Below are 27792 nucleotides of genomic sequence, written 5' to 3'. Positions count from 1 at the left end.
TTAAAAGCTTATTTATGTGGTTAGATTATTTCTTATTTAGCTAAATTAAAAAAACAGACAAGAATGGAATTAGATAAAATTGCTAAACAAATTTAAGATTTAGATAATATCAATGCAATCTTTCCAAATGTTGAATTGTTTAAAAGAAGAGTGGAATTACAATCACAATATAATTTATTATTAACTTATCCTATTGAAGGATAAATTAAAAAGTCAGTTTTATATTTTTGGGGATAAAAATAATAGACTCTTAGCTTCCTAATTAAGGGCTGCTAGAGCTAAAAGACAAATTTTAAAGATTCGTAAAGATAATAGAGATATAGTAAGTAATTATGAAGACATCAATAATATTTTTCAGGATTTTTATTCTGATCTTTATAAATCTCAGTTTCCTGCAAATCCCTCCAAAATGAAGGCTTTTTTTATATAAGATTAAATTTCCTCAAATTACTGTTGAAGATCAACAGACCCCTGATGCTCCAATTGTTGAGCATGAAATTCAGAAAGTTATATGGTCAATGCAATCAGGTAAAGCTCCTAGACTCGATAGTTATTCGGTAGGATTTTACAACAAATTTGAAAAATTACTTTCTCCATATCTTTTGGAAATATTTCATGAATCTTTTGAGAAAGGTAATTTACCTTCTTTTTATGAAGCTTCTATTTCTTTATTCCTACTGAATGCTTATCTTAATGAACTATTTCGTTATTAAATGTGGATGCTAAACTTCTTTCTAAGATAATGGCTAATCATTTGGAACACATTCTATCTAAAATTATCTCTATGGATCAAACAGCCTTTATTAGAGGCCGTTATTCTTTTTCTAATGTTCGGACATTATATATTCACTATTATCCAAAACACCCCAATGTGTTATTTCTCTGGATGCAGAAAAGGCATTTGATAGAGTTGAATGGACTTATTTGTTTAATGTATTACAGAAATTTGGATTTAGTAATAATTTTAATAAGTGGATTCAAATGATCTATAAGAACCCCATCACTACCGTCATTACTAATAATCTCAGGTCTCCCTTTTTTTCACTCTCACGAGGTACTTGACAAGTGTATCCATTAAGTCCTGTATTATTTAATCTTGTACTGGAGCCTTTGGCTATAATAATTTGTGAAGCAAAAAACATTCATGGTATCTCTATAAATGGGACCGTACATAAGATATCTCTTTATGCAGATAATCTTTTGGTTTATATTTCGAATCCTGAAGAATCTATTCCTAATCTTTTGGATTTATTAAATGATTTTGTTAAATTTTCAGGATATAAACTTAATTTAAATAAAAGTGAATCTGTCCCCCACTTTTCCTTTGCTATTTGCCCCCCACTTTTCCTTCGCTACATCGATGACTGCATTGGTGCTGCTTCCTGCACACATGCTGAGCCCATTGACTTTATTAACTTTGCCCCCAACTTTCACTCTGCCCTCAAGTTTACCTGGTCCATTTCCGACACCTCCCTCCCCTTTCTAGATCTTTCTGTCTCTATCTCTGGAGACAGCTTATCTACTGATATCAACTATAGCCTACTGATTCTCACAGCTATCTGAACTATTCCTCTTCTCACCCTGTCTCTTGCAAAATTGCCATCCCCTTCTCGCAATTCCTCCGTCTTTGCCCCATCTGCTCTCAGGATGAGGCCTTTCATTCCAGGACGAGGGAGATGTCCTCCTTTTTTAAAGAAAGGGGCTTCCCTTCCTCCACCATCAACTCTGCTCTCAAATGCATCTCCCCCATTTCATGCACATCTGCTCTCACTACATCCTCCCACCACCCCACTAGGAATAGGGTTCCCCTTGTCCTCATCTACCACCCCACCAGCCTCCAGGTCCAACATATATTTCTCTGCAACTTCCGCCACCTCCAACGGGATCCCACCACTAAGCACATCTTTCCCTCCCACCCTCTCTCTGCATTCCGCAGGGATCTCTCCCTACACAACTCCCTTATCCATTTGTCCCACCCATCCCTGCCCACCAATCTTCCTCCTGGCACTTATCCTTGTAAGCGGAACAAGTGCTACACATGCCCTTACACTTCCTCCCTCACTACCATTCAGGGACCCAGACAGTCCTTCCAGGTGAGGCATCACTTCACCTGTGAGTCGGCTGGGGTGATATACTGCGTCCAGTGCTCCCGCTGTGGTCTTCTGTATATTAGCGAGACCCGACGCAGACTGGGAGATAATTTCATTGAACACCTACGCTCTGTCTGCCAGAGAAAGCAGGATCTCCCAGTGGCCACACATTTTAATTCCACATCCCATTCCCATTCTGATATGTCTATCCACGGCCTCCTCTACTGTAAAGATGAAGCCACACTCAGGTTGGAGGAACAACACCTTATATTCCGTCTGGGTAGCCTCCAACCTGATGGCATGAACACTGACTTCTCAAACTTCTGCTAGCTCCTCCTCGTACCCCATCCATTATTTATTTATATACACACATTCTTTTTCTCTCTTTCCTTTTTCTCCCTCCATCCTCCTCACTATACCCCTTGCACATCCTCTGGTTCCCCCCCTCCCCCTTTTCTTTCTTCCTAAGCCTCCTGTCCTATGATCCTCTCATATCCCTTTTGCCAATCAATTGTCCAGTTCTTGGCTCCATCCCTCCCCCTCCTGTTTTCTCCTATCATTTCGGATTTTCTCCTCCCCCTCTCAAATCTCTTACTATCTCTTCTTTCAGTTAGTCCTGACGAAGGGTCTCGGCCCCAAAATGTCGACTGTACCTCTTCCTAGAGATGCTGCCTGGCCTGCTGCGTTCACCAGCAACTTTTATGTGTGTTGCTGTTCCCTTTAAATATTCCTGTTTTTATATATAATGATATTCCATTTAGAAATATTTGGGTATTATCATTACAAAAAAATATAAAGATCTTTAGAAAGCTAATGTAGTTCCTTTATTGGACTCTATGAAACAATTATTTTCTAGATGGAATCCTCTTACACTTTCTTTAATAGGTCGTATTCATGCCCTGAAAATGTTGATTTTACCTAGATTTTTTATATATTTTTGAAAATATACCTATTTTTCTCACTAAAAAATTTTTTGATCAAATTGATTCTACTATTTTGTCCTTTATTTGGAATAATAACAAACTAAGAGTTAATAAGTTTCATTTACAAAAATCCAAAAAAGATGGTGGACTTGTGCTACCTAATTTAAGATTGTATTATTGGGCTGTTAATATTCGACAACTATGGTTTTGGTAATATTGGTTCGATAAGAGCCAAAAACCAGCTTGGATTGATTTGGAATTAAAAGCTATTAAACAATTTCATTTAACTTCATTATTAGGAGCTCCATTACCTTTACAACTTGCTAAAATTCCCAGTTTAAATCTCTATCCTGTTATTAAAGTCCTTACAGATTTGGTTTCAGTTTCGTAACTCATTTAGTTTTAAACAATTTAAATTATCCAGCCCTGTATTTCGAAATTTGCTATTTAAACCTTCAATTACTGATCCCATTTTTCTTTTATGGAGAAATAAGGGGATCTGTTCTTTTGCAGATTTATTTAGTGATGGTTGATTGATGACTTTTGAAGAGTTAATTAGTAAATATTCTCTCTCTCATACACATTTCTTGCAATATTTTCAGGTTAGACATTTCTTACAAAAATATGTTTCTACGTTTCCATATATGCAAGAATCTAATTTATTGGATACTATTTTGAATATGAATACTTTAGTGAGAGGTTCCATTGGTAGAATTTATAATTTATTTTTACGACAAAAAGATAACCTGTCACTAAAGATTAAACAAGATTGGGAGAGAAAACTTAATATGACTTTTGTTAATGAAGCTTGGTTACGGGTTCTGAAAATGGTTAATTCTTCTTCGAGATGTGCCAATCATTGTTTAATTCAACTTAAAATTGTTCACCGTTATTATTTAACAAAGGAGAGGCTATCCAAAATATTTCCTAATGTAGATAATTATTGTGATAGGTGCAAAAATTCAGTAGCTACTTTGTCACATATGTTCTGGTCATGTCCCTCATTGAAATCTTTATTTTCTACAATTTCTAAAGCTTTGAAAATTAATTTACAACTTAATACATTGACTGTTCTATTTGGAATAGTTCCACATCATATTCAGGGTATTTCATTTTCAAACCAACATATAATTGCAATTGTTACATTGTTGGCAAGAAGGGCTATTTTATTGAAGTGGAAAGATACCTCTGCTCCTGCACTAATTCAATGGTTTTCCCAAGTAATGTTATGTCTTAGTTTGGAAAAAATTAGAAGCAGAACTTTTGATCCCCGATTCCATTTTGAGAGAAGGTGGGGCTCTTTTGCCAAATATTATCATTTAATTTGAATTAATTTATATGGTTTCCTTCCAATTTTATGTTATATAAATGTGATTTGGCAGTTGTTGTTTTTCTTATATATATAAAATTGTAAGACATATTGCTCCGGGAGTTGGTTCCTAATGGTTTTTCACTTTTGTAGTTAGTGGGTTTTTTCAGTCATTAGGGGTTCTCTTTTTTCCTTCTTTTTCTTGTATGTTTTTTTTTCTTTATTAGCATATATAAGTTTTTTTCCCAGCTTTATTAATTATATATATACTAATTTGTTGAACTTTTGCATTTTATAGCTGTAGAAGATTATATATCAATAAAAAGATTTTCAAAATCCACAATGGACTACCTCAAGAGACACAAGCTGAAGGTTTTGCCACAGCCCTCACAGTCCCCCGACCTAAACAACATTGAAAATCTGTGGCTAGACCTCAAAAGAGCAGTGCCTGCAAGACAGCCCAAGAATCTCACAGAACTAGAAGCCTTTTGCAAGGAAGAATAGGCGAAAATCCCCCAAACAAGAATTGAAAGACTCTTAGCTGGCTACAGAAAGCGTTTACAAGCTGTGATACTTGCCAAAGGGGGTGTTACTAAGTAATGCCATGCAGGGTGCCCAAACTTTTGCTTCAGGCCTTTTCCCTTTTTTGTTATTTTGAAACTGTAAAAGATGGAAATAAAAAAGCAACTTGCTTAAAATATTAAAGAAATGTGTAACCTTTAACTTTCTGCCTTTTGGAAATCAGGTCATCTTTCACTCTCCTAGCTATTCACAGTAACAGAAATTTTGACTGGGGTGCCCAAGTTTTTGCAAGCCACTGTATATAGGATCCTGGTCAGGCCCCACTTGAAGTACTGTGCTGAGTTCTGGTCACCTCACTACAGGAAGGATGTGGAAACCACAGAAAGGGTGCAGAGGAGATTTACAAGGATGTTCCCTGGTTTGGGGAGTATGGCTTATGAGAACAGGTTGAGCGAACTTGGCCTTTTCTCCTAGGAGTGATGGAGGATGAGAGGTGACCTGATAGAGGTGTACAAGATGATGAGAGGCCTTGATCATGTGGATAGTCAGAGGCTTTTTCCCCAGGGTTGAGATGGCTAGCACGAGGACACAGGTTTAAGTTTCTTGGAAGTAGGTACAGAGTAGATGTCAGGGTAAGTTGCTGTTTTTTAAAAAAAAAACGCAGAGTGGTGAGTGCGTGGAATGGGCTGCCAGTGACAGTGGTGGAGGCAGATACGATCGGGGCCTTTTAAGAGACTCCTGGATAGGTACATGGAGCTTAGAAAAATAGAGGGCTATGGGTAAAGCCTAGGTAATTTCTGAGCTAAGGACATTTTCAGCACAGTTTTGTGGGGTGAAGGGCCTGTAGGTTTTCTATGTTTCTATATACAACGACTTCTGGCTGCTCACCCTCCCTTTACAGGACATTGTGGACGTGTTCAAGGATATAAGCTTAGAGAGGATGCAGTGACTAAGTTAACTCCTGGGATGAAATAGTTGTCCCAAGAGGACGAGTCTAAAACCTCTGGAGTTTAAAAAAGGTCAGGGAGTTAAAAATGTTAGACCACGTGGGTCGCTCCTTTGAGGTTGTTTTGCTGTGATGGGGAATTGTAAAACCAGGGGACAAAATCTCAAGATAAAGTAAGATTTAGATACAAGAGACAGCAGACGCTAGAATCTGGAGCAGAAAGCACTGGAGGAAGTGGATCAAACAGCATCTATGGAGAGACGCTTCAGGTTAAGACCCCTCATCTAGACTGCCATTTAAGATTGATAACAACGAATTTCTTCTTCCAGAAGATTCTTCCAGAGCAGCTTAATTTTTTTCCTTCACCCTCTTCAATGTCCATGGAATTATTCAGCACAGAAACAGGTCCTTATTTGGACCACATTGACTGTGATGTCCACCTGCAATAATCACATTTGCTTGTATTAGACCCCTATCCTATGCTTTTCTTATCCAAGTACCTGTCTAAATGCTCTCTAAATATCATTTTATCTGTCTCTACCATCTCTTCTGGCTTAAATCTGTAACTTTTCCAAATCTGATGCATTCCTATCGATCCAGAACATTAATCCTACAGATGCTGACTAACCCACAGAGCCTGAACTTTTATGTTTCATTTCAGATTTCCAGTACTTTGCTTTTGGCTTCAACTTTAATTTCACAGAGGCCAAGTATACAGAGGAAAAATCTGTCTAAAGTGAAACACTTACAAATGAGAATAGATTTAAAGCTGTTGAAGATAGACGGATTGGTCATGATCCCACTCTTTAGAACTCACTTTTCCCCACTAAACCTCAAATGGAAGTTCTGCAAGTACCAAGAAATATAATTTTTGAGTTTTACTCACATATCACTCCAGGACAAGAGACACAGGTGACATATAGAAAAAAGAATTCTATTTGTAGTTACAATTCCAAAGTATATTTAAAACATGCAGAGAAAACATCTAATACAAAATCTCCTGTGTGTGAACTTTTCTGTAAAAAAAATCTGAATTATATAAAACTAGGATAAGTTGCATGGATGATGCAATGACATGTTACATTTCCTCAAACAATTGAAGAGTACAATTTGAAGCCTCAACTCCAAACACGCACAGAGTCCAAAACAAAATGTCCATTTTTTTCAAGAATTTGGAAAGCCACATCATATCTATTTCAGTAACTAGAAAACAAAAAGGCACCTTTTCATGTTTCATACTCTGCAAGATGACTAAGTTTGATTAATTTTTGCTCAAAACTGCTCTGAACTCTGGTAAAAATTGACTCATGACTCTGTAGTGCAGTTTATTGCTATGATTGCCTAGTTCCTTGTTCCACTGAAGGAATAAGCATTACTGTAACAGACTGTATTTTGATTTATGTTGGCTTTTCAACAAAATGAATATTTAAAAATAATGTCTGCAAGTCATTCTTGAGATTATATCCAAATTATTTTTTAAAAAACTGAGATACAGCACAAAGCAGGCCTTTCCGTCCCTTCAAGCTTCACTGATCAGCAACCCCAATTTAACCCTAGCCTGGACAAGTTTGTAACTGAGTAAAAGAAACAAACTTATCAAATCCAAACTGAGGTTTTCCCATCTCCAGATTTGCTGCTGGTGCTACTTTTGTTTAAACCTGCCTTCTTCTTTTCTCTTAAATGGTTTGAAGGATGATTGTGATCATTATAAACCTGAAAAGCCAAATCCAACTGCTCCTGGGCCAATTTCAACTGTTGTTGCACACATTCCAAGTTGACTGGGACATTTTCATCATTGCTACCATATTGCTGCTCCTGCACAATATTCGCCTTGTTTTGCTTGTAAGCCATTTTGGCATTGGCAATCTCAGTGTATGGAATGGTCTCTGGTTTGACTGCAATATTGTAACCTGGGGGAGCTGAAGGAGCATTCCAGGTATTGTGTAGACTGTAACTAGTCTCTGCCATAGAGTTTTGTTTGTTTTTTAATATATCCCTTATCATTCCAAATCCCAAATGAATCATCTCCCAGATATCCACAAGTAAACAGAGGCCACTTACTCCATACATTATTAGCAGAAAAATAGTCTTTTCAGTTGGTCTGGATACAAAGCAATCTACCTGATGAGGACATGGATCCCGGGCGCACTTGTACCTTGCTGCCACCTCGAAGCCATACAGCATATACTGGCCCACAAGAAAACTCAACTCAAACACAGTTCTTACAATCAACTGGAGAACGTAGATTTTCATAAGACCATCTCTTTTAATGCGGCGCCTTCCATCATGCTTGTTCAAGTTCTTTCGATCTCTGTTTTCTTTATCACTACGTAGTTCTATTTCTGGATATAGTATTGGATCTTCAATGTTATCATCCTCTGCCTCCTCCAAAGCATGATGTTGCTTCCACTGCACTGCATACTGAAGCTTCTTTGGCTTTCTGGCTCCATACTCAGGTTCTTCCAATGCAGCAATTTTGTGCACAGCATAACCCAGGTATAGAATGGACGGGGTCACAATGAGTATTATCTGGAACACCCAAAACCTCACATGGGATAATGGAGCAAAGGCATCGTAGCAAACATTCTCACAGCCTGGTTGTCCAGTATTGCAAACAAACTTGGTCTGTTCATCATAGTAAATAGACTCCCCACCAACCACAGTCAGCACAATGCGGAATATAATGAGTATAGTCAGCCACAGTTTACCAACAAAGGTGGAATGGTTGTGGATTTCCTCCAGAAGACGTGTTAGGAAACTCCAGCTCATGTTAGTCAGTCAGCTTTCTAATCAGCTCCTGATGCACAACAGACATTAGAAACAAATTAAGACTATTTTGTGTATACAAGTATTAAATCAATATTTTTCATACAAATGTTGCCATCCAACAAAACCATTTTTAGAAGCTAGAGTTTTTCAGCATATTAATACAATCACAATCATATTCTCAGATTGTTAAAGATGTGTGTTTAAATTATGTGTTTCTCCACCCCAAATGATTTAAACAATTCAAAAACTTCTATACATACTTTAGAAGTGCACATTAAGGGTCAAAATCATCAGGAGATCAGAAATAAAAGCAATCAGAAAGAAAATTCAGCTTCTATTTTCGCTTGATTATCAATAACAAAATTTGAGGAGGGCCACAGGAGAGTAGGCAAAATGAACAGACAATAAAAAAAGTGGACAAGTCAGTGAGGATGTACAGGGTTGGGGAACAATGTGTGTAGGAGCCATTAATTACATACTTTGGAACTATACAAGTGCAGCAGATTCATGGCTTTAAGAGTAATTAATTGGCTGCAAAATGGTTCGGGAAATCCTTGGGATAATAAAACAAAAGGTACAGTCTCCAGATAATTCAAAGGTCACTTGAAAAATAAATTGCAGGGAACAGCCCTTAAAAACCTGTTTGAATCCTAAGAATTTTAGATTTCACTGTTCAAAACTGCCTTGCAAACACTCTTGTAATAATATTCCCCTTCATAGATAGTACTGCTGGAACAGACATGAGGTGTTGCTAATGCTTTATATCAGCAAATCTGAATTGCTTGCCTATGGTTCTGTAAATTTCATTGTCCTAGACCACTCCACCTGCCAGTTTTGCTCATTAATTCCTCTCACAAAAACCTGAAATTACCAAATAGTTTCCCATTATTTCAGGAAGTGCAAGCCAAGTTTACAAGATCTCATTTCATAAATTAACACTTAGATCTGTGTTAATACAAGACCATAAGACACAGGAGCAGAATTAGGCCAATCAGCCCATCAAGTCAGCTCCGTTATTCTATCATGGCTGATCCCGGATTCCACTCATCTCCATATACCTACCTTCTTGCCATATCCTTTGAAGCCCTGACCAATCAGGAAATTATCAACTTTCACCTTAAATACAAGCGGTGATTGATAAATTTGTGGCCTATGGTAGAAGGAGTCAATTTTAGAAAACCTAGCATGTTTATTTTTCAACGTAGTTCCCTCCTACATGTACACACTTAGTCCAGTGTGTGACGAGAATACACATAAATTAAGATGTTTGCTGGCCTGGGCTAGCACCAGTGGCATCAGCAGTTGGTCTGCCACCTGTCCTCAGGGGAGGGAGAGATAAGGAACACAATGAAGCAGCATTTGGAGGTGTTAATGAAGGAGCCATCAGTCTGGGTATTGTCAAGATCGGCTCCCCCTTTGAACCCTGAACTGTTTGAAGTGATGGACAGGCAATTTGGAGATGTGCAATGAAGGGACGGGAGAGAGAGCTGTCTAGAGCGACTCCCCCTTTGAACTCTGAACTGTCTGAAGTGATGGACAGGCGATACCTCAGCAGGGGGATAAAAGGGACAGGTTCGCTAAGGCAAGACACACACGACACCACGAGGTAACGAGACCCTGGAAGCGGTGCGCCTCTCACAAGTCGGTGGGAAGCTCTTGGACGGCTGATCACGGGATCAGCCTTAGACGCACAGGGTGGAAAGGTACGATCAGCGGGAACCCGGTGTGTGTTCGCCCTTGCCTGGGTGCCGGGTTCACTGCAGAGGATCGACCGCATCTGGAGGAGGGGTCACAGTCGGTGACCTCAGGTGACATCACAAAGGACCCGCCCAAAAGCTGCTTGTGAGCCATATCGCAGGTCTGTGAGTGGAAGCCGTTTTGAATGATCAGTCGTTCTCGTTCTCTCTCTCCTTCCCCCAACATTGTCCATCGCCCTGGCAATGATTACTGTGAACTGAACTAAATTGGACTGGACTTTGTGTCACTTTGAAATTGGTCATTTACCCCTAGACAACGATAGAGCTTGGTTGATCCTGTTATCTTAATTCTGTGCACATGTGTGTTTATCATTGCTGAACTGTTGCATTTATTATCCTTTCGATTACTGTGTTGCTTGTTTCTTTAATAAAACTTTCTTAGTTCTAGTAATCCAGACTCCAACTGAGTGATCCATTTCTGCTGGTTTGGCAACCCAGTTACGGGGTACGTAACATAAGTGGGGTTCTCGTCCGCGATTTTGAACGCTAAATTTGGGACGGAGTAAATTGATTGGGTCAAAATTCCCGAAAGAAAGAAAAAACAAACAGCAGAAATGGAGACTGAGGAACTTATAAAGGCGCCGACCTTGGAGGCATTAGAGGATGCCAGGAAATCGGAATTGGTAGCTGTGGCCAAACGGTTGAATCTTGCTAAGAGGAAGTCAACAATGAGGAGAGAGGAGATACACAGAGCTATCGTAGAGCACTATGTATCTAAAGGTGTGTTTCCCCAAGGCGAGCTGGGGGTGGTGTCTATTGAAAAACCTGCTGGAGACGCGGTACAGGTGCAGCTCGAAAAACTGAGACTCGAGCATGAGTTCCGGGTACGGCAGTTGGAGCGAGAAGAGAAAGAGAGGGACAGACAGTTGCAGCGAGAAGAGAAGGAGAGAGAGTTAGAAAGGCAGGAGAGAGAGTTAGAGAGGCAAGAGCAAGAGAAAGAGAAAGAGAGGCAATGGGAGCGAGAAGAGAGAGAGAAACAGAGGGAAAGGGAATTTGAGCTGGAGAAGTTAAAGATAAGGGCCGAGCAGGGGCTCGTGCCGAACCAAGGTGGAGGGTTCCGGGTGACCCAGGAGGTTAGGCTGGTTCCCCCATTTGACGATACCGACGTGGATTGGTACTTCCTCCATTTCGAAAAAGTGGCTATAAGTCAGGACTGGCCGAGGGATAAGTGGGCTGTTTTACTTCAGAGTTTACTGAAAGGGAAAGCCTAAGAAGCTTACTCAGCTTTGTCTGCGGAAGATGCCCAGAGGTATGAGGTGGTGAAAGAGGCCATCCTCAGGATTTATGAGTTGGTCCCGGAGGTATACCGGCAGAGGTTCCGGAATGCGAGGAAGCAGTGGGACCGCACATATTTGGAGTTTGCCCGTGAGATGCAGACATATTGTGAGTGTTGGTGCGCCTCAAAGGGGGTAGAGGGGGATTATGACAGACTGCTGCAGCTGATCCTGATTGAGCAGTTTAAAGGTTGTGCCCCTGAGGGTATGAGACCCTACCTAGATGAGAAAGAGGCAGCCACGTTAGCCGCAACTGCTAAGTTAGCGGATGAGTATGCGTTGACGCATAAAATGAAGTTTGCCCCGAGTAAAGGCTACCAGAAGGGTAGTCAGGACGGCAGGGAGAGTCCACCGGAAAAGTCCGAAAGTAAGCTGGGGACCAGTGAGAAGGATAAGGTAGACCGGGAGCAGTCTGGCAGGAAGTCTCCTGGGGTCGTCTGTTATAATTGTGGGAAAGCCGGACACTTTGCGTCCAGGTGTTTTGCCCCAAAGAAGGAGACGGGAAAAGGGAAAACAGCGATTTTGACTGGCTGTATCGAGCTGGTACACGAACCGCTAGGGAAGGACAGGTCTGCCAAAGTTCAGGAAGGGCGCGAGAGGTTTGTCTCGGCCGGATTGGTGTCGGTGAAGGAGGGGTTAAAACCAGTTCCAGTGCGGATCTGGAGAGACACGGGAGCATGTCAGTCACTGATACTGAAGAGTGTATTAGAGTTTAGCTCAGAGACCCAGACTGGGGAGGTAGAGGTCAAAGGTGTTGGGGAAGGGACAGAGTCAGTCCCTTTGCACCAGATACACTTACAAAGCAACCTGGTCTCTGGACTAGTCACGATCGGGGTGAGGTCCGAATTACCGATGAACGGCGTGGAAGTCTTGTTCAGTAATGACGTCGCCGGGGGAATCGTGTTCCCAGTCGTGAGATTGACAGGTCAGCCTGCCAGCATTGAGGCCCTGCCCATGGACTCACAGGTTCATCACGGGACAGTCTTGTACGAGACGGGGGTAGAAAATGAAAAGAAGGAGTGTAGTGAGACAAGAGGTAGTGAGGGAGCTGAGACAGACATAGCAGTAGCCAGGAAAGAATTTGTGCAGACGCAGGAGCGAGACGAGGAGCTGATGGTTTTGGCAGAGACAGCTCTCTCTGACACAGACTTAACAAGGGAACTAGTAGGCTATTGTGCGGAGGAGGAAGTGCTAAGGAAGAAAGGGAAATCAAGTACAGTACCCGCAGATGAGGAATGGGGGGTGGTGCAAAAGAGTTATGAGGATGAGATTTTTAACCTGGCCCACAAGGTACCCCCCGGTGGACATTTTGCGGTGCTGGAAGAAACAGTTGGTCGAATCATGAAAGAGGTTTACCGGCTGCCCAGGAGGAAGGATGTTATTGATTATGGCCGACGCGAACTGAGACGGTCACAGGCTTTTGATATGCTAACAAACCTAGTCGGGGTTAGCGTGGAAATCAATGAAGCTAGGGTCCCCCCGATAAGAGAAAAAAACCATTTTGAAAAGATGAGTATGGTATCGACCAGATGGGAGAAGGCTATTGTTTTGGCCAGGTCTGCTGATAAGGTCTCTCCCTTAATCCCCGAACAAAGCGACTCTTTAGGAGAAGTAATTAAACGACTCGCACCCGTGTGTTTGATTGTCCCGAGGCGATGCAAAGAACTGGGACGTTGGGTGGTGTCTGTTACAATAGGCAAGCCTAGTAAACAAAATTCATATAGAATGAGTAATTCAGTGACTAAAGGGCTGACGAACACAGAGGTGTGTATTGGCAATTTAATACGGCTGTCTGAAGCCAGTTTGATCGTGAACCTTGAAAAAAATGAGTTCGGCCACGCGAAGGTCACTTACCTGGGAATTGTGGTGACACAGGGGCAGCTGGAAGCGATGCAAGCTACAGTGCAGGCTATCGCTGACCTCCCAACCCCGACAGACAAGAGGGCCCTCAGAAGGCTCTTGGAGATGGTGGGGTACCGTAGGAAGTTTTGCAAAAACTCTGCGGTTACTACCCCTCCCCCTCCTACTAAGCCCTTGCGAGAAAAAACTAAGTCGGAATGGGACGACCCTTGTTATTGATCGAAATTCATCAGTGTTTTTGGCCACTATGAAGTTTGCTAAGTTGGAGCCTGGTCTAAGGGATTATTAATAACACATATAAAAGAAACAGAAAATGTGATGGCTGACTGTCTGTCAAGGTGTTGACAACTTCAAATTCTCTGTATTAGCCAAATAGCTGATAAAGATGTATATTTGTGTGTATCAAATAATGTACTCATGTTTGTAATTTTTACCCCTGTAAAAATCCTTAAAGGGGGGAAGTGTTACGAGAATACACATAAAATTAAGATGTTTGCTGGCCTGGGTTAGCATCAGTGACATCAGCAGTTGGTCTGCCACCTGTCCTCAGGGGAGGGAGAGATAAGGAACACAATGAAGCAGCATTTGGAGATGTTAATGAAGGAGCCATCAGTCTGGGTATTGTCAAGATCGGCTCCCCCCTTTGAACCCTGAACTGTTTGATGTGATGGACAGGCGATTTGGAGATGTGTAATGAAGGGACGGGAGAGAGAGCTGTCTAGAGCGGCTCCCCCTTTGAACCCTGAACTGTCTGAAGTGATGGATAAAAGCAGGGGGATAAAAAGGGACAGGTTCGCTAAGGCAAGACACAACACGACACCCGAGGTAACGAGACCCTGGAAGCGGTGTGCCTCTCACAAGTCGGTGGGAAGCTCTTGGACGGCTGATCGCGGGATCAGCCTTAGACGCACAGGGTGGAAAGGTACGATCAGCGGGAATCCGGTGTGGGTCCACCCTTGCTTGGGTGCCGGGTTCACTGCAGAGGATCAACCGCATCTGGAGGAGGGGTCACAGTCGGTGACCTCAGGTGACATCACAAAGGACCCGCCCGAAAGCTGCTTGTGAACAATATCGCAGGTCTGTGAGTGGAAGCCGTTTTGAATGATCAGTCGTTCTCGTTCTCTCTCTCCCTCCCCCCACGTTGTCCATCGCCCTGGCAACGATTACTGTGAACTGAACTAAATTGGACTGAACTTTGTGTCACTTTGAAATTGGTCATTTACCCCTAGACAACGATAGAGCTTGGTTGATGCTGTTATCTTAATTCTGGGCACATGTGTGTTTACCATTGCTGAACTGTTGCATTTATTATCCTTTCGATTACTGTGTTGCTTGTTTCTTTAATAAAACTTTCTTAGTTCTAGTAATCCAGACTCCAACTGAGTGATCCATTTCTGCTGGTTTGGAAACCCAGTTACAGGGTACGTAACAAGTGGTCATGGAGCATACGGATCCCTTCTTTGTAGAAGTGATCCACAGCAGGGGTGATTGATAAGTTCCTGGCCTAGGGTAGAAGGAGATGAGTTATACCGCTCTCGTTACATGCATGTACAGTTCAACTCTTTGAGTGAAAATGCAGAAAGTTTTAAGTTAATAACTCATCTCCTTCTACCTTAGGCCACAAACTTATCAATCACCCCTGCTGTGGACCACTTTCTGGAGGTTCAAGACGCCGACTTCTACAAAGCAGGGATCTGTATGCTCCATGACCGCTGGACTAAATGTGTAAATGTAGGAAAAATAAATGTGCTAAGTTTTCTAAAATTGACTCCTTCTACATAAGGCCACGAACTTATCAATCACCCCTTGTATATTTAAAATATTTCAGTGATTCTCCACTTTTTAAACTTCCAAGGTTAATACAGGAGCTGCAAGCAGTACTCTAGATGTATTCTAACTAGGACTCTATGCAACTACTGCAAACCTTCCTCCCTTTTATCTTCTGGCCCTCAAGGTATTAAAGTCAGCATCACACTAATCTTTTTTTTAAAAAAAATCCTCATCAACACATTTTAATGCACATACGAATATTCCTTTGGATCCAGTCAGTTCTAATTTTATCACTTATGAATCCTTCAAATCCTTTTATGATTATACAATGGGTAGGGCATATTCAATGCTGTGATATCAAGGGTCTGCAAGCTGAGAAGCCTTGAGAGATGGGGAAATACTGTGCAAGAATGAACAGCCTACCAATAGTTTTGAGAAATCTGGTAGGTGTTTGGGGTGGTGCTGAAGGTTTCAGTTGAATGATGTGAAAGTACAGAAAAGAAAGTAGAGAGTCCCATCTTTTTTTTTACAGAAAGATAGTAATTCTAGATTAGTGGGGATGGAGCCAAAAGAGCAGGAAGTAGACCTTATCAGGGCAACCTAGAGAGGAAAGTGAGAGATGAACTGGAAATACCTGTGGCTTCAAGTGATTGGGAAGGAAGCTTAGCTCATGAACAATCTGACCAAGTAGTCTCTGCCTTGATACCTAAAGCATCTAATAATAATAAAATAATTTAAAAATCTATTAATTTTAGGGAGGGTGGAATGAGTGGCATCAGTGATAATAAGCAGTTGAAACCATTAAAGATGGGAAAAAAATTGTCTGTCCAGTTATTTAACCAATGAAACTTGGTCACATTTTGTATGAATGCCAATACTTCAACTCTGATACTTTCCTCAGATCCATTTACCCATTTCCTTGCTACTCATTTTATATTTTAAAAGTTGACCTCAAGCTTTTAAGGCTCAACTTGAACCAATATCTAAACCCTCCAGACTGAGTTTTCCACATGTACACAACTTGTTGGTTTAAAAAAAATCCTCCTCCTAGAAATCAACCAGGTCTAACCTTTAAAAATTATCTCCCTTATTTATTCTGGTCACTCACACAAACGAATATTTTTTGATTTCACTTCCATCATACTCTTTCCTCATTTTAGTACCTCAATAAGATCACCTTCAAGGGATTATAACAAATTTATACAAAATGTCTTTGAAGGTTCACAGTCATCTGCTTCATTGTATCTCAAGCAGTGGTAAATCAAGGAAACTGGACTAGCTGTGTTGGCCAGAAGATGTTTTGCCACTCATTCGAGGCTTCTTCAGAGGGGTTGGGGTATGACACCACCCATCAGCTACTTACAATGCAGTCCTAACATCTTTACCCCAGCATCTCCACAACAGTTCACATATCCATTAAAGACCCTCATTACCTCTATGACTCTTAATGACTCTCATGTGATTGCTATATTTTTAAGCAACTCAGAGTTTATAAGCCAGAAAACTACCCACCATGAATCAGAACTGAAGACGACTCTCGGATGAGTGGCGAAACGTCTTCCAGACAACACAGCAAGTTCAGTTGCTTCCATTTAATACTGCTTGATACAATTTATGCAAAGCATCTTTGAAATCTCTCAGCCTGTGTCACTTTATTAAACGTATGTCTTCTGCAGCCACATAAATAACAGGCTTTATTCTGATCTGTCATGAGATTACAAGAGAGACATCTCCTTAAAGAAATACACTGACTCCTGGAAATTTCGGGCCTCCGCACAGTTCAAAGTGGATGGCATTAAGATTCTCAACTCCAAAAACCCTGGGTAATCAGGGGACAACCTCAAAAATTAACCACTTGCCTTGTGCTCCTTCTGTAGAAGATCTTAATTTTAACCTCATTGCCACTCCAGAACACAAAAAAAGCCACAGGCTAAAACATTCTTAAATGGCAGAGCTTAGGCTGGAAGTGATCCAAATTTTGATAAATACTAATTGATCTTACAACCAAATATCATCAGATGTGAAAAGATGGGTAAATGAAGCATCCGGCTACAAGAGTTTGAGGAAGTATCATCCAACAACCACACAAGGAAGTGACCTGTACATCATCCCAGGGCACCTCTCTAAAAAATAATCAAACAAAAAACAAATTTAGAAGGGCTAAGTATGTAGTTGCTGTACTGGACTTATTCCACAGTTCAAAAATATGAGAAACATGCTGCTGAATAAAATTGCACATGGCATTAGAATCTGTCATACTTGTAGTGAAACCTGCTCAAAATTTCAACCCATTATTGGAGAACTTGCAATAAAAATAAATGAAATAACAATCAAATGAAGGGGCCCATTCTCAACTTGTCTCACCTCCAAAGATCAGGCTGGTTCCATTTACTGCTCAAAATTAACTCCAGGAAAGTCAATGCACTAGTTGTACCTGTAAACAAGACATCAATCCCATGAGTAACTGAAATCAAAAATAAAATTACATAACTATCAAAGTGATAATGGAAATTAACACACAGTTATGTAAGATGCAAAATAGAAACTCTGAAGAACAAAAGAATGGTAAACTTAACATTCACTTCCAGGTTAGTTGCTATTTGTGCCCACCATTGTTTTGACAAAATACATATGGAAAAATCTTTCTAGGAAAACAGTACTTATGAGTTATTTCAATTTATAGATTTTCCATAAACTCAAGTTATGTCAAATAAAAACTGGCGACTTCTGAAACCTCAAAAATGTGACCGAGTTTAATAATTCTAAATCAATTATAATACAGGTTATAGAAAGAACACACTGTACATAGCAAGTTTCCTTTTAAAGTGCTTGGTAAACTTATCTAACTTTTAAATGAATTACAACCAATCTCATGTTTACAAACTTCTAAGATCACTATCTCAGATAGTCCTGGTTGAGGTTGGGGGCGGGGGGGGGGAGAAGAGAGGGATTCTCGCAAATCTTTCAACAGATCGATTTGGCAAACTGTCCGCAAAGGGTAAATTGGGAAAGTTACAGAATAGATTTGCAGGGCCGGCCAGCCCTGGCAGTCTAAACAAGAACTACAAAGAGCGGGAAAGAAAAGACAAAGAAGACTGAAAAATTGCAACTTAGGTCTCGATTTCGGTTGAGCTTCAAGGGGATTACTAGTTTCATACCATAAAATAGAAAGCACCGTTTAAACGAAGCAGCCAGTTTATATCTACCCCAAAAGATTCCCCCTGCCTCTGACCCTCCTCCAGCCTTTGCTGAAACTTGGAGTCCAATTTGTTGTTCATTGCTGAGCGATTCCGCTATGTTTAACTGCCCCTAAACTGCAATAGCGACCACTATGTGCTGGACTGGAGGTGGTGCAGACAATGGGTGGGGGGGGGGGTTTGGGGGATGGTGGTAGCACTCAGCCACAGCTCAGTGGACACCAAACCGTTCACAGCACCAACTTTGGGGCTCTCGGAAAGTTCTTACCTCTCGGCACAGCCGGCGGGCCAGTGCTCATTCTGCGCTGCACTAACAATGCTCACAGTGGGAGAAAAGGGTTCTTCCTTCCTACTGCAGCTTGGGGTGCATCCCAGACAGCAGACACCCGTGCTCACAAACCGCTTTCCTCCTCGGAGCAGCGCAGGGCGGGGATTTCCCGAGCGCCTCAGCGGTCTTCTTCTAGCCCACCGTTGCCCGGCGATTGATACAGTAAACTGGTTTGCGAGGGGTAGGGACGGCCGGAGTCAAACAAGGCAGCATTGTGAGTTTGCAAACTACTTCTCACCTTATTATTCACATTTACAGGGAGTGTGGCACATAGCTTCACAATGCTGGACCCTTTGCCACTTACGCAAACTTAGCAACTTATACCGAGGAGCATGTGACCAATGAAAAAGATAATAAACCCGCAATTTGTCTACAGAATGGACTTTTGCCGAAAGATCAAACTGATTTAAGAGAAAGTTGGAATTTGCTAACTCAGCTAAACAGTAAGATAGTTTCATCATAAAAAGAGGACAGATAATTTCTTAAATTAAATGGTGGGGCATATCTGCAAGACTGCATTCTGCAGTGGCGCTGCAATGGTGCTTGGCAGATTCAATCGCCAAATTTCCCAGCAATCGTAAAACAACCATTTTTGACAGCTGGCCTTTGTCAGCAACATCCATGCAGATATATTTAATTATTCCACTCCTTCATGTCCAGTGTTGGCTGGAAAGTGGTAACATGGGAGACCACTGCTGGAATCTGGAGCAAACAAATGTTGTGGGAGGAACTCAAGGTCAGGCAGTGACCTGAGTGGGCAAATGGAGTGTTGACATTTTGGACCAAGGCACTTCAATCAAACTGAAATAGTAGAGGGGCAGATATGGAGCAACAGCTGTCAAGTACCTCTTTATACAAGCCATCTACCCTCTACTCTATCAGTTCAGATGGAGAGACTCAACCCAAAACGTAAACTGCCCTTTTCACTCCACAGATGCCACCTGACCTCCGGAGTTCCTCCAGCAGTTTTTTTCTTGCAGAGGGCTGTAAACTCAGCCAGCTCCATCATGGGCACAACCCTCCTCATCATCGAGGGCATCAAGAGTCAGAGTCTGAAGAAAGTTGGATTCATCCCAAAGGGTCCTCATCATCCAGAACATGCTCATTTCTTGTATCCCCTCTCCGATGGTAACACCATTAGCCTGAAGACTCATGCCCTGGCCTCTAGTTCGTTTTGTATGAACATCACTTCAAGTTGGTTTTTGCGTAATATCTGGCGCAGACTTTCTGATTTTTGAGGTGGTGTTTAACTCATTGCATAGTTTTGTATACATACTGCGAGGACAGTAGAACCCACATTCAGAGATTCAGAAATACCTTCTCCCCTCTGCTATCAGTTTGCTGAATGGTCCATGAACACTACTTTGTTATTTTTTTCTTGCACTATTGTTTTTGTAAATTTTGTATTGTACTGCTGTGGGAAAACAACAAATCTCACATAATCTAAGTCAGTGAAAATAAATCTGATTCTGATTTTGCTTGGCTTAGGAATTCCAAGCAATGGTTTCACTTCTCCAGCATCCCCCCCCCCCGCCACCCCCGCAACCCTCATGAGACCTAAAGTTCTTCATGGACCGATGCTTTGTTCCTTCTCTTTCTTCATTTATGCATCATCTAGCAATATCATCCCCTCAAAACCTTAATTCATGCAAATGTTGAAATTGGAATCCAAGCCAAAGATCTCTCACCTACCATCTATTGCTGATATAAAATTGATCCTGATAGGCAAACAACTCTAATTTAAAATTCCCATACTTGTTTTTCCAAATTCTCTGTGGCTTCATCTTCTCTATTCTCATTCAACACTACAGCTCTTTTGACCACGGCTTTAAATGTATTCAATCAGTATCAGAATCATTTTATTGCCAGTGTGTGAAACGTACCAGAATTGATTGTGGTTCGGTGCCAAGCATAAAGCACAAGACAATGCCATAGCAGTCAACACAATAGCAACCAATACAAGACAATAGTGCAAACAGCCATGAGCAATCAACAATTAGCAGAATAGTCACATGTGCAAATGTCAATAATTAAATTTAAAGAAAAAGATTCTAAATTTTGCTTCATGACTGGTCTTTAGCCTATGAATCACAGAATGTGGGATTGGGTGGATGATCTCTTTGTGCTTCATTAAATCCATCATAATGCTTTACAGTGCCAGTGATCAGGTTCCAATTCCAGTTGCTGACTGTAAGGAGTTTGTATGTTCTCCCCATGATCACATGGGTGCTCCTGATTCCTCCCACATTCCTAAGATGTATGGGTTAGTAAGTTAGCAGCAGAATCATGGCGACACTTGCGGACTGTCCCCAGAATATCCTCGGATTCTTTTGGTTGTTGGCGCAAATGACGTCATGACGACACTGTATGTTTAAAGATTAAGCTAATCTTTAATCTTTTGGATCAATTTTGTCATGGTAGTAATATCTTCTTTGGCTCAGCATCTCTAATTTACAGCATACTCCTAAATTTACTGAAACTGGGTTTTTCATTTAATTCCAGATTTTAGTACTGCATATGAATTTTAATTCCCTATCTGTTTTGGTGGGTTTCAAAAATGTTTCCAGATTGATGGTCCAGAAATTTAATTTAATCACTGCACAGACATACCCACATAAATTTAGGGGAATCAGTAAAAATGCAGATACAGTGTTCATGAGAGTGTCAAACAAACATGAGGTGAATTACAGGGTTTTGGACAATTCATACAGATATTAGCTATCCAAACTAGTTACAATGCCCAGAACAAGCAAGTTCCTACCCACAAAACAGCATCATTCTTTCTGACAGACTGTTTATCATAATTTATTTCAGTCTTCTTGGTTGCATTAGTGAACATTATATACCATTCTCCTGATTATTCTTAGACTTCAAAGGCAAAGCATGCAAAACTGCAGAAGCTATTTGAAAATATTCTTGTTTTAAATCATAATTTACATTAAAACAATAAAGATGCAAAGTCCACATACATTTCATATTATCGATGCCTTTTGCCACTACATACATAACCAATCACCGATCCATCACAGGCATCAGTTGCAGTTTGCCGTAGCAGCCTTCTGCCCTTTTGTCATCCATGACAGCTGCATGACTGACCAAATTACTCAGTTTCACTTGATGAGCTGCATTCACATTTGACTGCTTCCTGATCACATGGCATCTTCCAAAGCATCCACCTTATTGGGCTTTTTCTATAGCCATAGGGATTTCTTAGAATATTGCACACATGCCAAATTGCTCATACAGTGAAAAATCATAACAGATGAGCAGGCTCAGGCCTGACCTTCTGGAAAAATGTACAATTCCAAACCGTGCACCTAGTTTTGTATTAATCCTCACAAATTGTGCCTTACCAGTGGCTGTAGCATAGATTTGAGCTTATGCGGTGCTTTTATCATTGCATAGTAATCTCAAATACTTCACAAATAAGGTTTGAGACAAAATTTACCAGAACACAAGGATTAGTGTGCAAAACCAAAAGTTTTGCTAGGAAAATGAATTGTAAGAAGCACCTGAAAGGTGGAAAAAAACTGTAGAAATTCAGGGAGGGAACTCCAAAGCTCAGGATTTTAAAAGCTAAAGATTAGATGCTAATGGTGGTGTGATTACATTTGGGAATGATTGGAGGAATGTACATGTGGAGCAGGATACTGAGAGGTGAGACCATGAAACAACAATGTGAATTTTACAAAACTCAGCCAGAAACCAACGAGCACACAAGGAGCAACGAGCAAGCAGAATGAATCCACAGAATGAGTAAGCACATGTTAGGAAGTGGCAGCAGATATTGGGGGGGCAGGGGGCAACCACTGAACTTGTGGGGACACACCACCACCACGACACCACGAGGTAACGAGACCCTGGAAGCAGTGTGCCCCCACAAGTTGGTGAGAGTTTTGGAGGTCTGGTTGCGGGACCAGCCATAGACGCACAGGGTGGAAAGATACGGTCGGGCGGGAACCCGGTGTGTGTGTCCGCCCTTGCCTAGGTGCCGGGTTCACCGCAGAAGAACGATTGTATCTGGAACGGAGGGGTCACGGTCGGTGACCTCAGAAGACATTACAAAGGGCTCGCCCGAAAGCTAACTGCGAGGAATATCGAAGGTCTGTTTGAAATCCGATTTGCATATTCATTCTCTCTCTCTCTCTCTCTCTTTCTCTCTCTCTCTTTCTCTCTCTCTCCCTCCCCCCCCGCAACGGCACGACGGCGATTACTGTGAACTGAAACTGAACTGAACTCTGTGTCACTTGTGACTGATCATTTTACCCCTAGACTGCGATAGAGCTTGATTGATCCTATTATCATAGTTCCGTGTACATGTGTGTTTATTCAATGCTAACCTGTTGCATTTATATCCTTATGTTTAGAGTACGGTGTTACTTATTTTTTTAATAAAACTTTTTTAGTTCCAGTAATCCAGACTCCAACTAAGTGGTCCATTTCTGCTGTTGCTTGAATTTCCAGCATCTGCAGAATTCCTGTTGTTTGCGTATAAAATTCCACAACTTGCTTCCTCAATCTGTACCAGAACAGGCCATTTATTGTTCATGGCATACAACTGTGACGTCAGCTCAGTTTCTCTCTCCATTAGAACAGACTCAACTCCTGGACATATTCCATAGCTTTGCATTTTGCAACATTTTATGCTTCTTTGCTTGTATTATTGACCAGATGACCTCTATAGCTTATCCCCATGGCAACCCTGTCCTCACTCTGTCAGTGACATTCCTTTGTCTTATCCACCCTTCCCTTCTTTCTCCATAACTTAAAACTTATATTTCTCTTTCTTACTTCTGATTAAGAGCCTTTCACCTGAAATGTTAACTATGATTCTTTCTCCAAAGATGCTCCCTGAGCTGCAAAGTGTTGCAAATATTTTCTATTATTTAATGTTTCAGAGGCTTTGGATCCGAGGGGTTCTGCTAGTTGGGATGTGCTACCATTGTAAATATGCAATTCTGTAAATATACCTGACTATAGTCAAAATGTTAAAATTAAAGTTAGGTAGGTGATTATAGAAAGTGAAACTAGTTAAATGATTAAACTATCATTTAATAGTTAATAATGTGTTGTTATCTTTGTGTTGAAGAAGTAATAAACCTTATGTCGGGAGAGTGAGATTCTCTTGGATTCTCCTTGATTCATGCTCTCTCTTGGAGGTTTGCTGTGTGAATAAAGGCTTTTGTATTTCCCAATTACAGTTTCCATGTGGTTCAGTTATAGTTAATCACAATAGTTTCCAACTCTAAAGATTCAAAATTCTATATCCAAGGGAATGCATTTATACACAAATGTGTAAGAAGGAAAGCAACAATTAAATGCACGATAATGCATAAACAATGCTATGATAACTAATAAATCCTTGTATCTTAGTTTGCAGAATGGTTTTCCTCACTAGATGAACTTCAGTAGATTTGCCCAATATCAAAGTGGTCAAGTCTAAACTTGTTTCAAACCACACTGAACTAAAATCCTCTTCACTCTCAGAGAAAACTAGTACAAATCTGACCGAATTGCATTTACACAATTCATTGATTCACCTACTGATAGACGTAGAGGATCAGTTATAATTAACATGCAAAACAAAGGATGTTTAAGTGCATACAGTGCAAGAGAATAGTTAACACTTTTGAGAAAGTCATGAAAGATACACAAAAACCCAATTCAGACCTTGTGGTTTTAAGTATGTATTCATTTTTGCTTAATTGCTAAAGTAATAGCAAGCAACCCCAAAAGGTTAATAGTCCAGCTTTCGGTATCATACAAAAACACAGACAACATTTCTAACCCTGGTATGTGTCTTTTGGAGCCAAAGAGAAATTAGGTTGTGTTCATAGTACAAGTTGTGGGATAAAAATCACTCTTCCTCTTCCAAGAAAAGGAGGGTCTGGAAACCATCTGTTCTTTTACAGTGAGCATGTTGTACAAGGGTCTAGCCAGTAATCATTCATGCCAAACTAAATTTGCAAAAGCTATGCACTAAACTGTTTACAGCTAGGTTAAATGCTCACAGACCAATACAAGTGTGGAAGATCATTTTGTCCTTCCTGGCTCATCCATCCAGAGAAAACTTCTGTCCTTGCTCTTAAAACATCCGACTGCTCCAATGATTTTTTTTTGCCTTCAAAGCTCCATGGGAAGTTAATTCTTAATTTTGATCACAGCGGAAGCAATTTCTGTCAGTTTATGAATTGCTTTTCACCAGTCTAAGTGTCACAACTTAGTTCAAAGTAACGCTGTAGCCCAATCTTTTCCAAACCATACACCTAATACACATCTGAGTTGTAGCTGATTCCTTTCAAAACTCAAAAAGTTCACAATTCTCCATTTGAACAAATAGGAAGTTATTTTCAGATCTGTGCTGTTCAAATGGACAAGGCTTGATATATAAGTTAGTCTAGCCAAAACTAAATATTCCTTTTCTTCGACCAGACAGAGCCTCTACCACCAAACAGGTTAAGCGGAGAAGAGAGCACAACATAGTTGACCATGCAATCCTGGTCTGTTTCTTTTCCCTATGATTTAGCCACATAAAATATACAGTGTGTTAGACCAGAAACAAATGCATTTATATTTCTGCTTTGAACATTCCATGTACTGGTAACATAAAAAAATTATACAGTCTCCAAATCTAATTAAGAATATGCATTGTATTCCTACCATTAGAGAGAAGGAAAATTCCAGCAACAAAGGCTTGAAAATAATCAGCTTCTGATTTTGTACGAGATTTTTTGCCCATTTCAGTTGGCGTTTTTTTAAAATTTGGTTATACAGGATGCAAAACTACACAAGTTTTAACTAAACTGAATTATTGATACTACTCATTAGTTGACTGGGTATTTTGCATCAGTCTTCACAGTGGAAGATATCTGCAGTTACCAGACATTCAAGAATGTCAGAGAAGTGAAGTATGTGCAGTGAAAGTTATGACTGAGAAGGTGCTCAGGAAGCTTAATGGTCTGAGGGTGGATAAATCTCCTGGACCTGATGGAATGCACCATCGGGTTCTGAAGGAGTAACTGGAAAGATTGTGGAGGCAGTAACAATGATCTTTCAAGAATCGATAGATCCTGGCATTGTACTAGATGACTGGAAAATTGCAAATGTTACTCCGCTATTTAAGAAGGGTGGGAGACAGCAGAAAGGAAACTATAGACCTGTTAGCCTGACATCAGTGGTTGGAAAGTTGTTGGAATCGATTGTTAGGGATGAGATTACGGAGTACCTGGAGACACATAACAAGATAGACCAAAGCCAGCATGGTTTCCTGAAAGAAAAATCCTGCCTGACTAACCTACTGCAATTTTTTGAGGAAATTACAAGCAGGGTAGACAAAGGAGATGTAGTAGATGTGGTGTACTTGGATTTTCAGAAGGCCTTTGACAAGATGCCACACATGAGGCTGCTTAGCAAGATAAGAGCCCATGGAATTACAGGGAAGTTACTAGCATGGGTGGAGCATTGACTGATCAGCAGAAAACAGAGAGTGGGAATAAAGGGATCCTTTTCTGGCTGGCTGTCGGTTACCAGTGGAATTCCACAGGGGTCGGACTATGGGAGTAATGGATTTGTGGCTAAATTTGCCGATGATACAAAGATAGGTGGAGGAGCAGGTAGTGTTGAGGAAACCGAGTGCCTGCAGAGAGACTAAGATAGTTTAGGGGAATGGACAAAGTAGTGGCAAATAAAATAAAATGTTGGAAAGTGTGTAGTCATGCACTTTGGTGGAAAAAATAAATGAGCAGACTATTATTTAGTTGAGGGGAGAATTCAAAATGCAGAAGTGCAAAAGGACTTGGGAGTCCTTGTGCAAGATACCCTAAAGGCTAACCTCCAGATTGAATTGGTGGTGAAGAAGGTGAATGCAATGTTGGCATTCATTTCTAGAGGTATAGACTATAAGAGCAGGGATGTGATGTTGAGGCTCTATAGGGCACTCCTGAGAATACGCTTGGAGTATTGTGTGCAGTTTTGGACTCCTTATTTTAGAAAGGATATACTGACATTGGAGAAGGTTCAGAGAAGATTCAGGAGAATGATTCCAAGAATGAAAGGGTTACCACATGAGAAACATCTGGCAGCTCTTGGGAGTATGAGAGGGGATCTCACAGTAACACTCTGCATGTTAAAAGGCCTGAACAGATTAGATATGGCAAAGTTATTTCTCATGATAGGGGAGTCTAGGACAAGAGGGCATGACTTCAGGATTGAAGGAGTCCATTTAGAACAGGGATGCAGAGAAATTACTTTAGTCAGAGGATGGTAAATCTGTGGAATTTGTTGCCATGAGCAGCTGTGGAGGCCAAGTCATTGGGTGCATTTAAGGCAGAGATAGATAGGTTCTTGATTAGCCAGGGCATCAAAGGGTATGGGGAGAAGGCAGTGGAGTGGGGATGACTGGAAGAATTGGATCAGCCCATGATTGAATGATGGAGCAGACTCAATGGGCTGAATGGCCTACTTCTGCTCCTATATCTTGTGGTCTTATGGACTGGGCAACCAAACAAGCGAACAAATTTCAATCAGAAGATACAATTAAATAAGTTGAACTGTGAAATTCCTCATTTTAAGCTTGAGAGAGGTAGGCAACTTTGAAATTTCCAAAGCAGTACTTCCATATGGCTTCTTTCTTAAACTAGTTCCCTCCCTCCCCCATTTTCAAAGACTCTTTACAACTCATGTTCTCAGTATTATTCTTTATTTACACAATCTTTTGCACATTGGTTGTTTGTCAATCTTTATGTATAGTTTTTTGTAAATTACATTGTATTTCTTTATTTTCCTATAAATGCCTACAAGAAAATGAATCTCAATGTAGTATATAAACATACTTTGATAATAAAGTTTATTTTGACCACTCACTCTCAATGATGCTTGTTGCATTTCTTGTACTTTAGCTCTCACCTACTTTCCCCCTTCCAGAAAAAGGAAAGAGATCCCCCTTTAACTCCACCTCCCACTCAACAGCTTCCACACTGCACAAAAAAACCCCTCTGTAATTTTAAGCACCTCAGTTAAGACATTACCGTCAAACACATTGACTCCTT

At 40.7% G+C, this 27792-nt stretch overlaps 1 protein-coding gene across 1 annotated transcript; it reads right to left on the bottom strand.

Moving 5' to 3' along the window:
* Positions 1-6702: 6702 nt before the first annotated feature.
* On the bottom strand, positions 6703-18847 carry LOC134340568 (gap junction gamma-1 protein-like). The gene is made up of 3 exons (XM_063037966.1): positions 18686-18847; positions 17585-17654; positions 6703-8587 (listed from the first exon to the last, which is right to left on the bottom strand). Exon 3 carries the CDS (start codon positions 8557-8559, stop codon positions 7387-7389), a length of 1173 nt encoding a protein of 390 aa, XP_062894036.1. The 5' UTR covers positions 8560-8587; positions 17585-17654; positions 18686-18847; the 3' UTR covers positions 6703-7386.
* Between the last annotated feature and the right edge of the window lie 8945 nt (positions 18848-27792).

The sequence above is a fragment of the Mobula hypostoma genome, chromosome X1 (assembly GCF_963921235.1).
Source record: "Mobula hypostoma chromosome X1, sMobHyp1.1, whole genome shotgun sequence".
Taxonomy (NCBI): Eukaryota; Metazoa; Chordata; class Chondrichthyes; order Myliobatiformes; family Myliobatidae; genus Mobula; species Mobula hypostoma.
The sequence above is the reverse complement of the archived record's forward strand: the minus strand, read 5'-3'. Positions and strand labels throughout refer to the sequence as shown.

Bases quoted from the DNA above. Each gene is read 5' to 3' on its own strand.
- LOC134340568 (XM_063037966.1), bottom strand. From the start codon at position 8,559: ATGAGCTGGAGTTTCCTAACACGTCTTCTGGAGGAAATCCACAACCAT.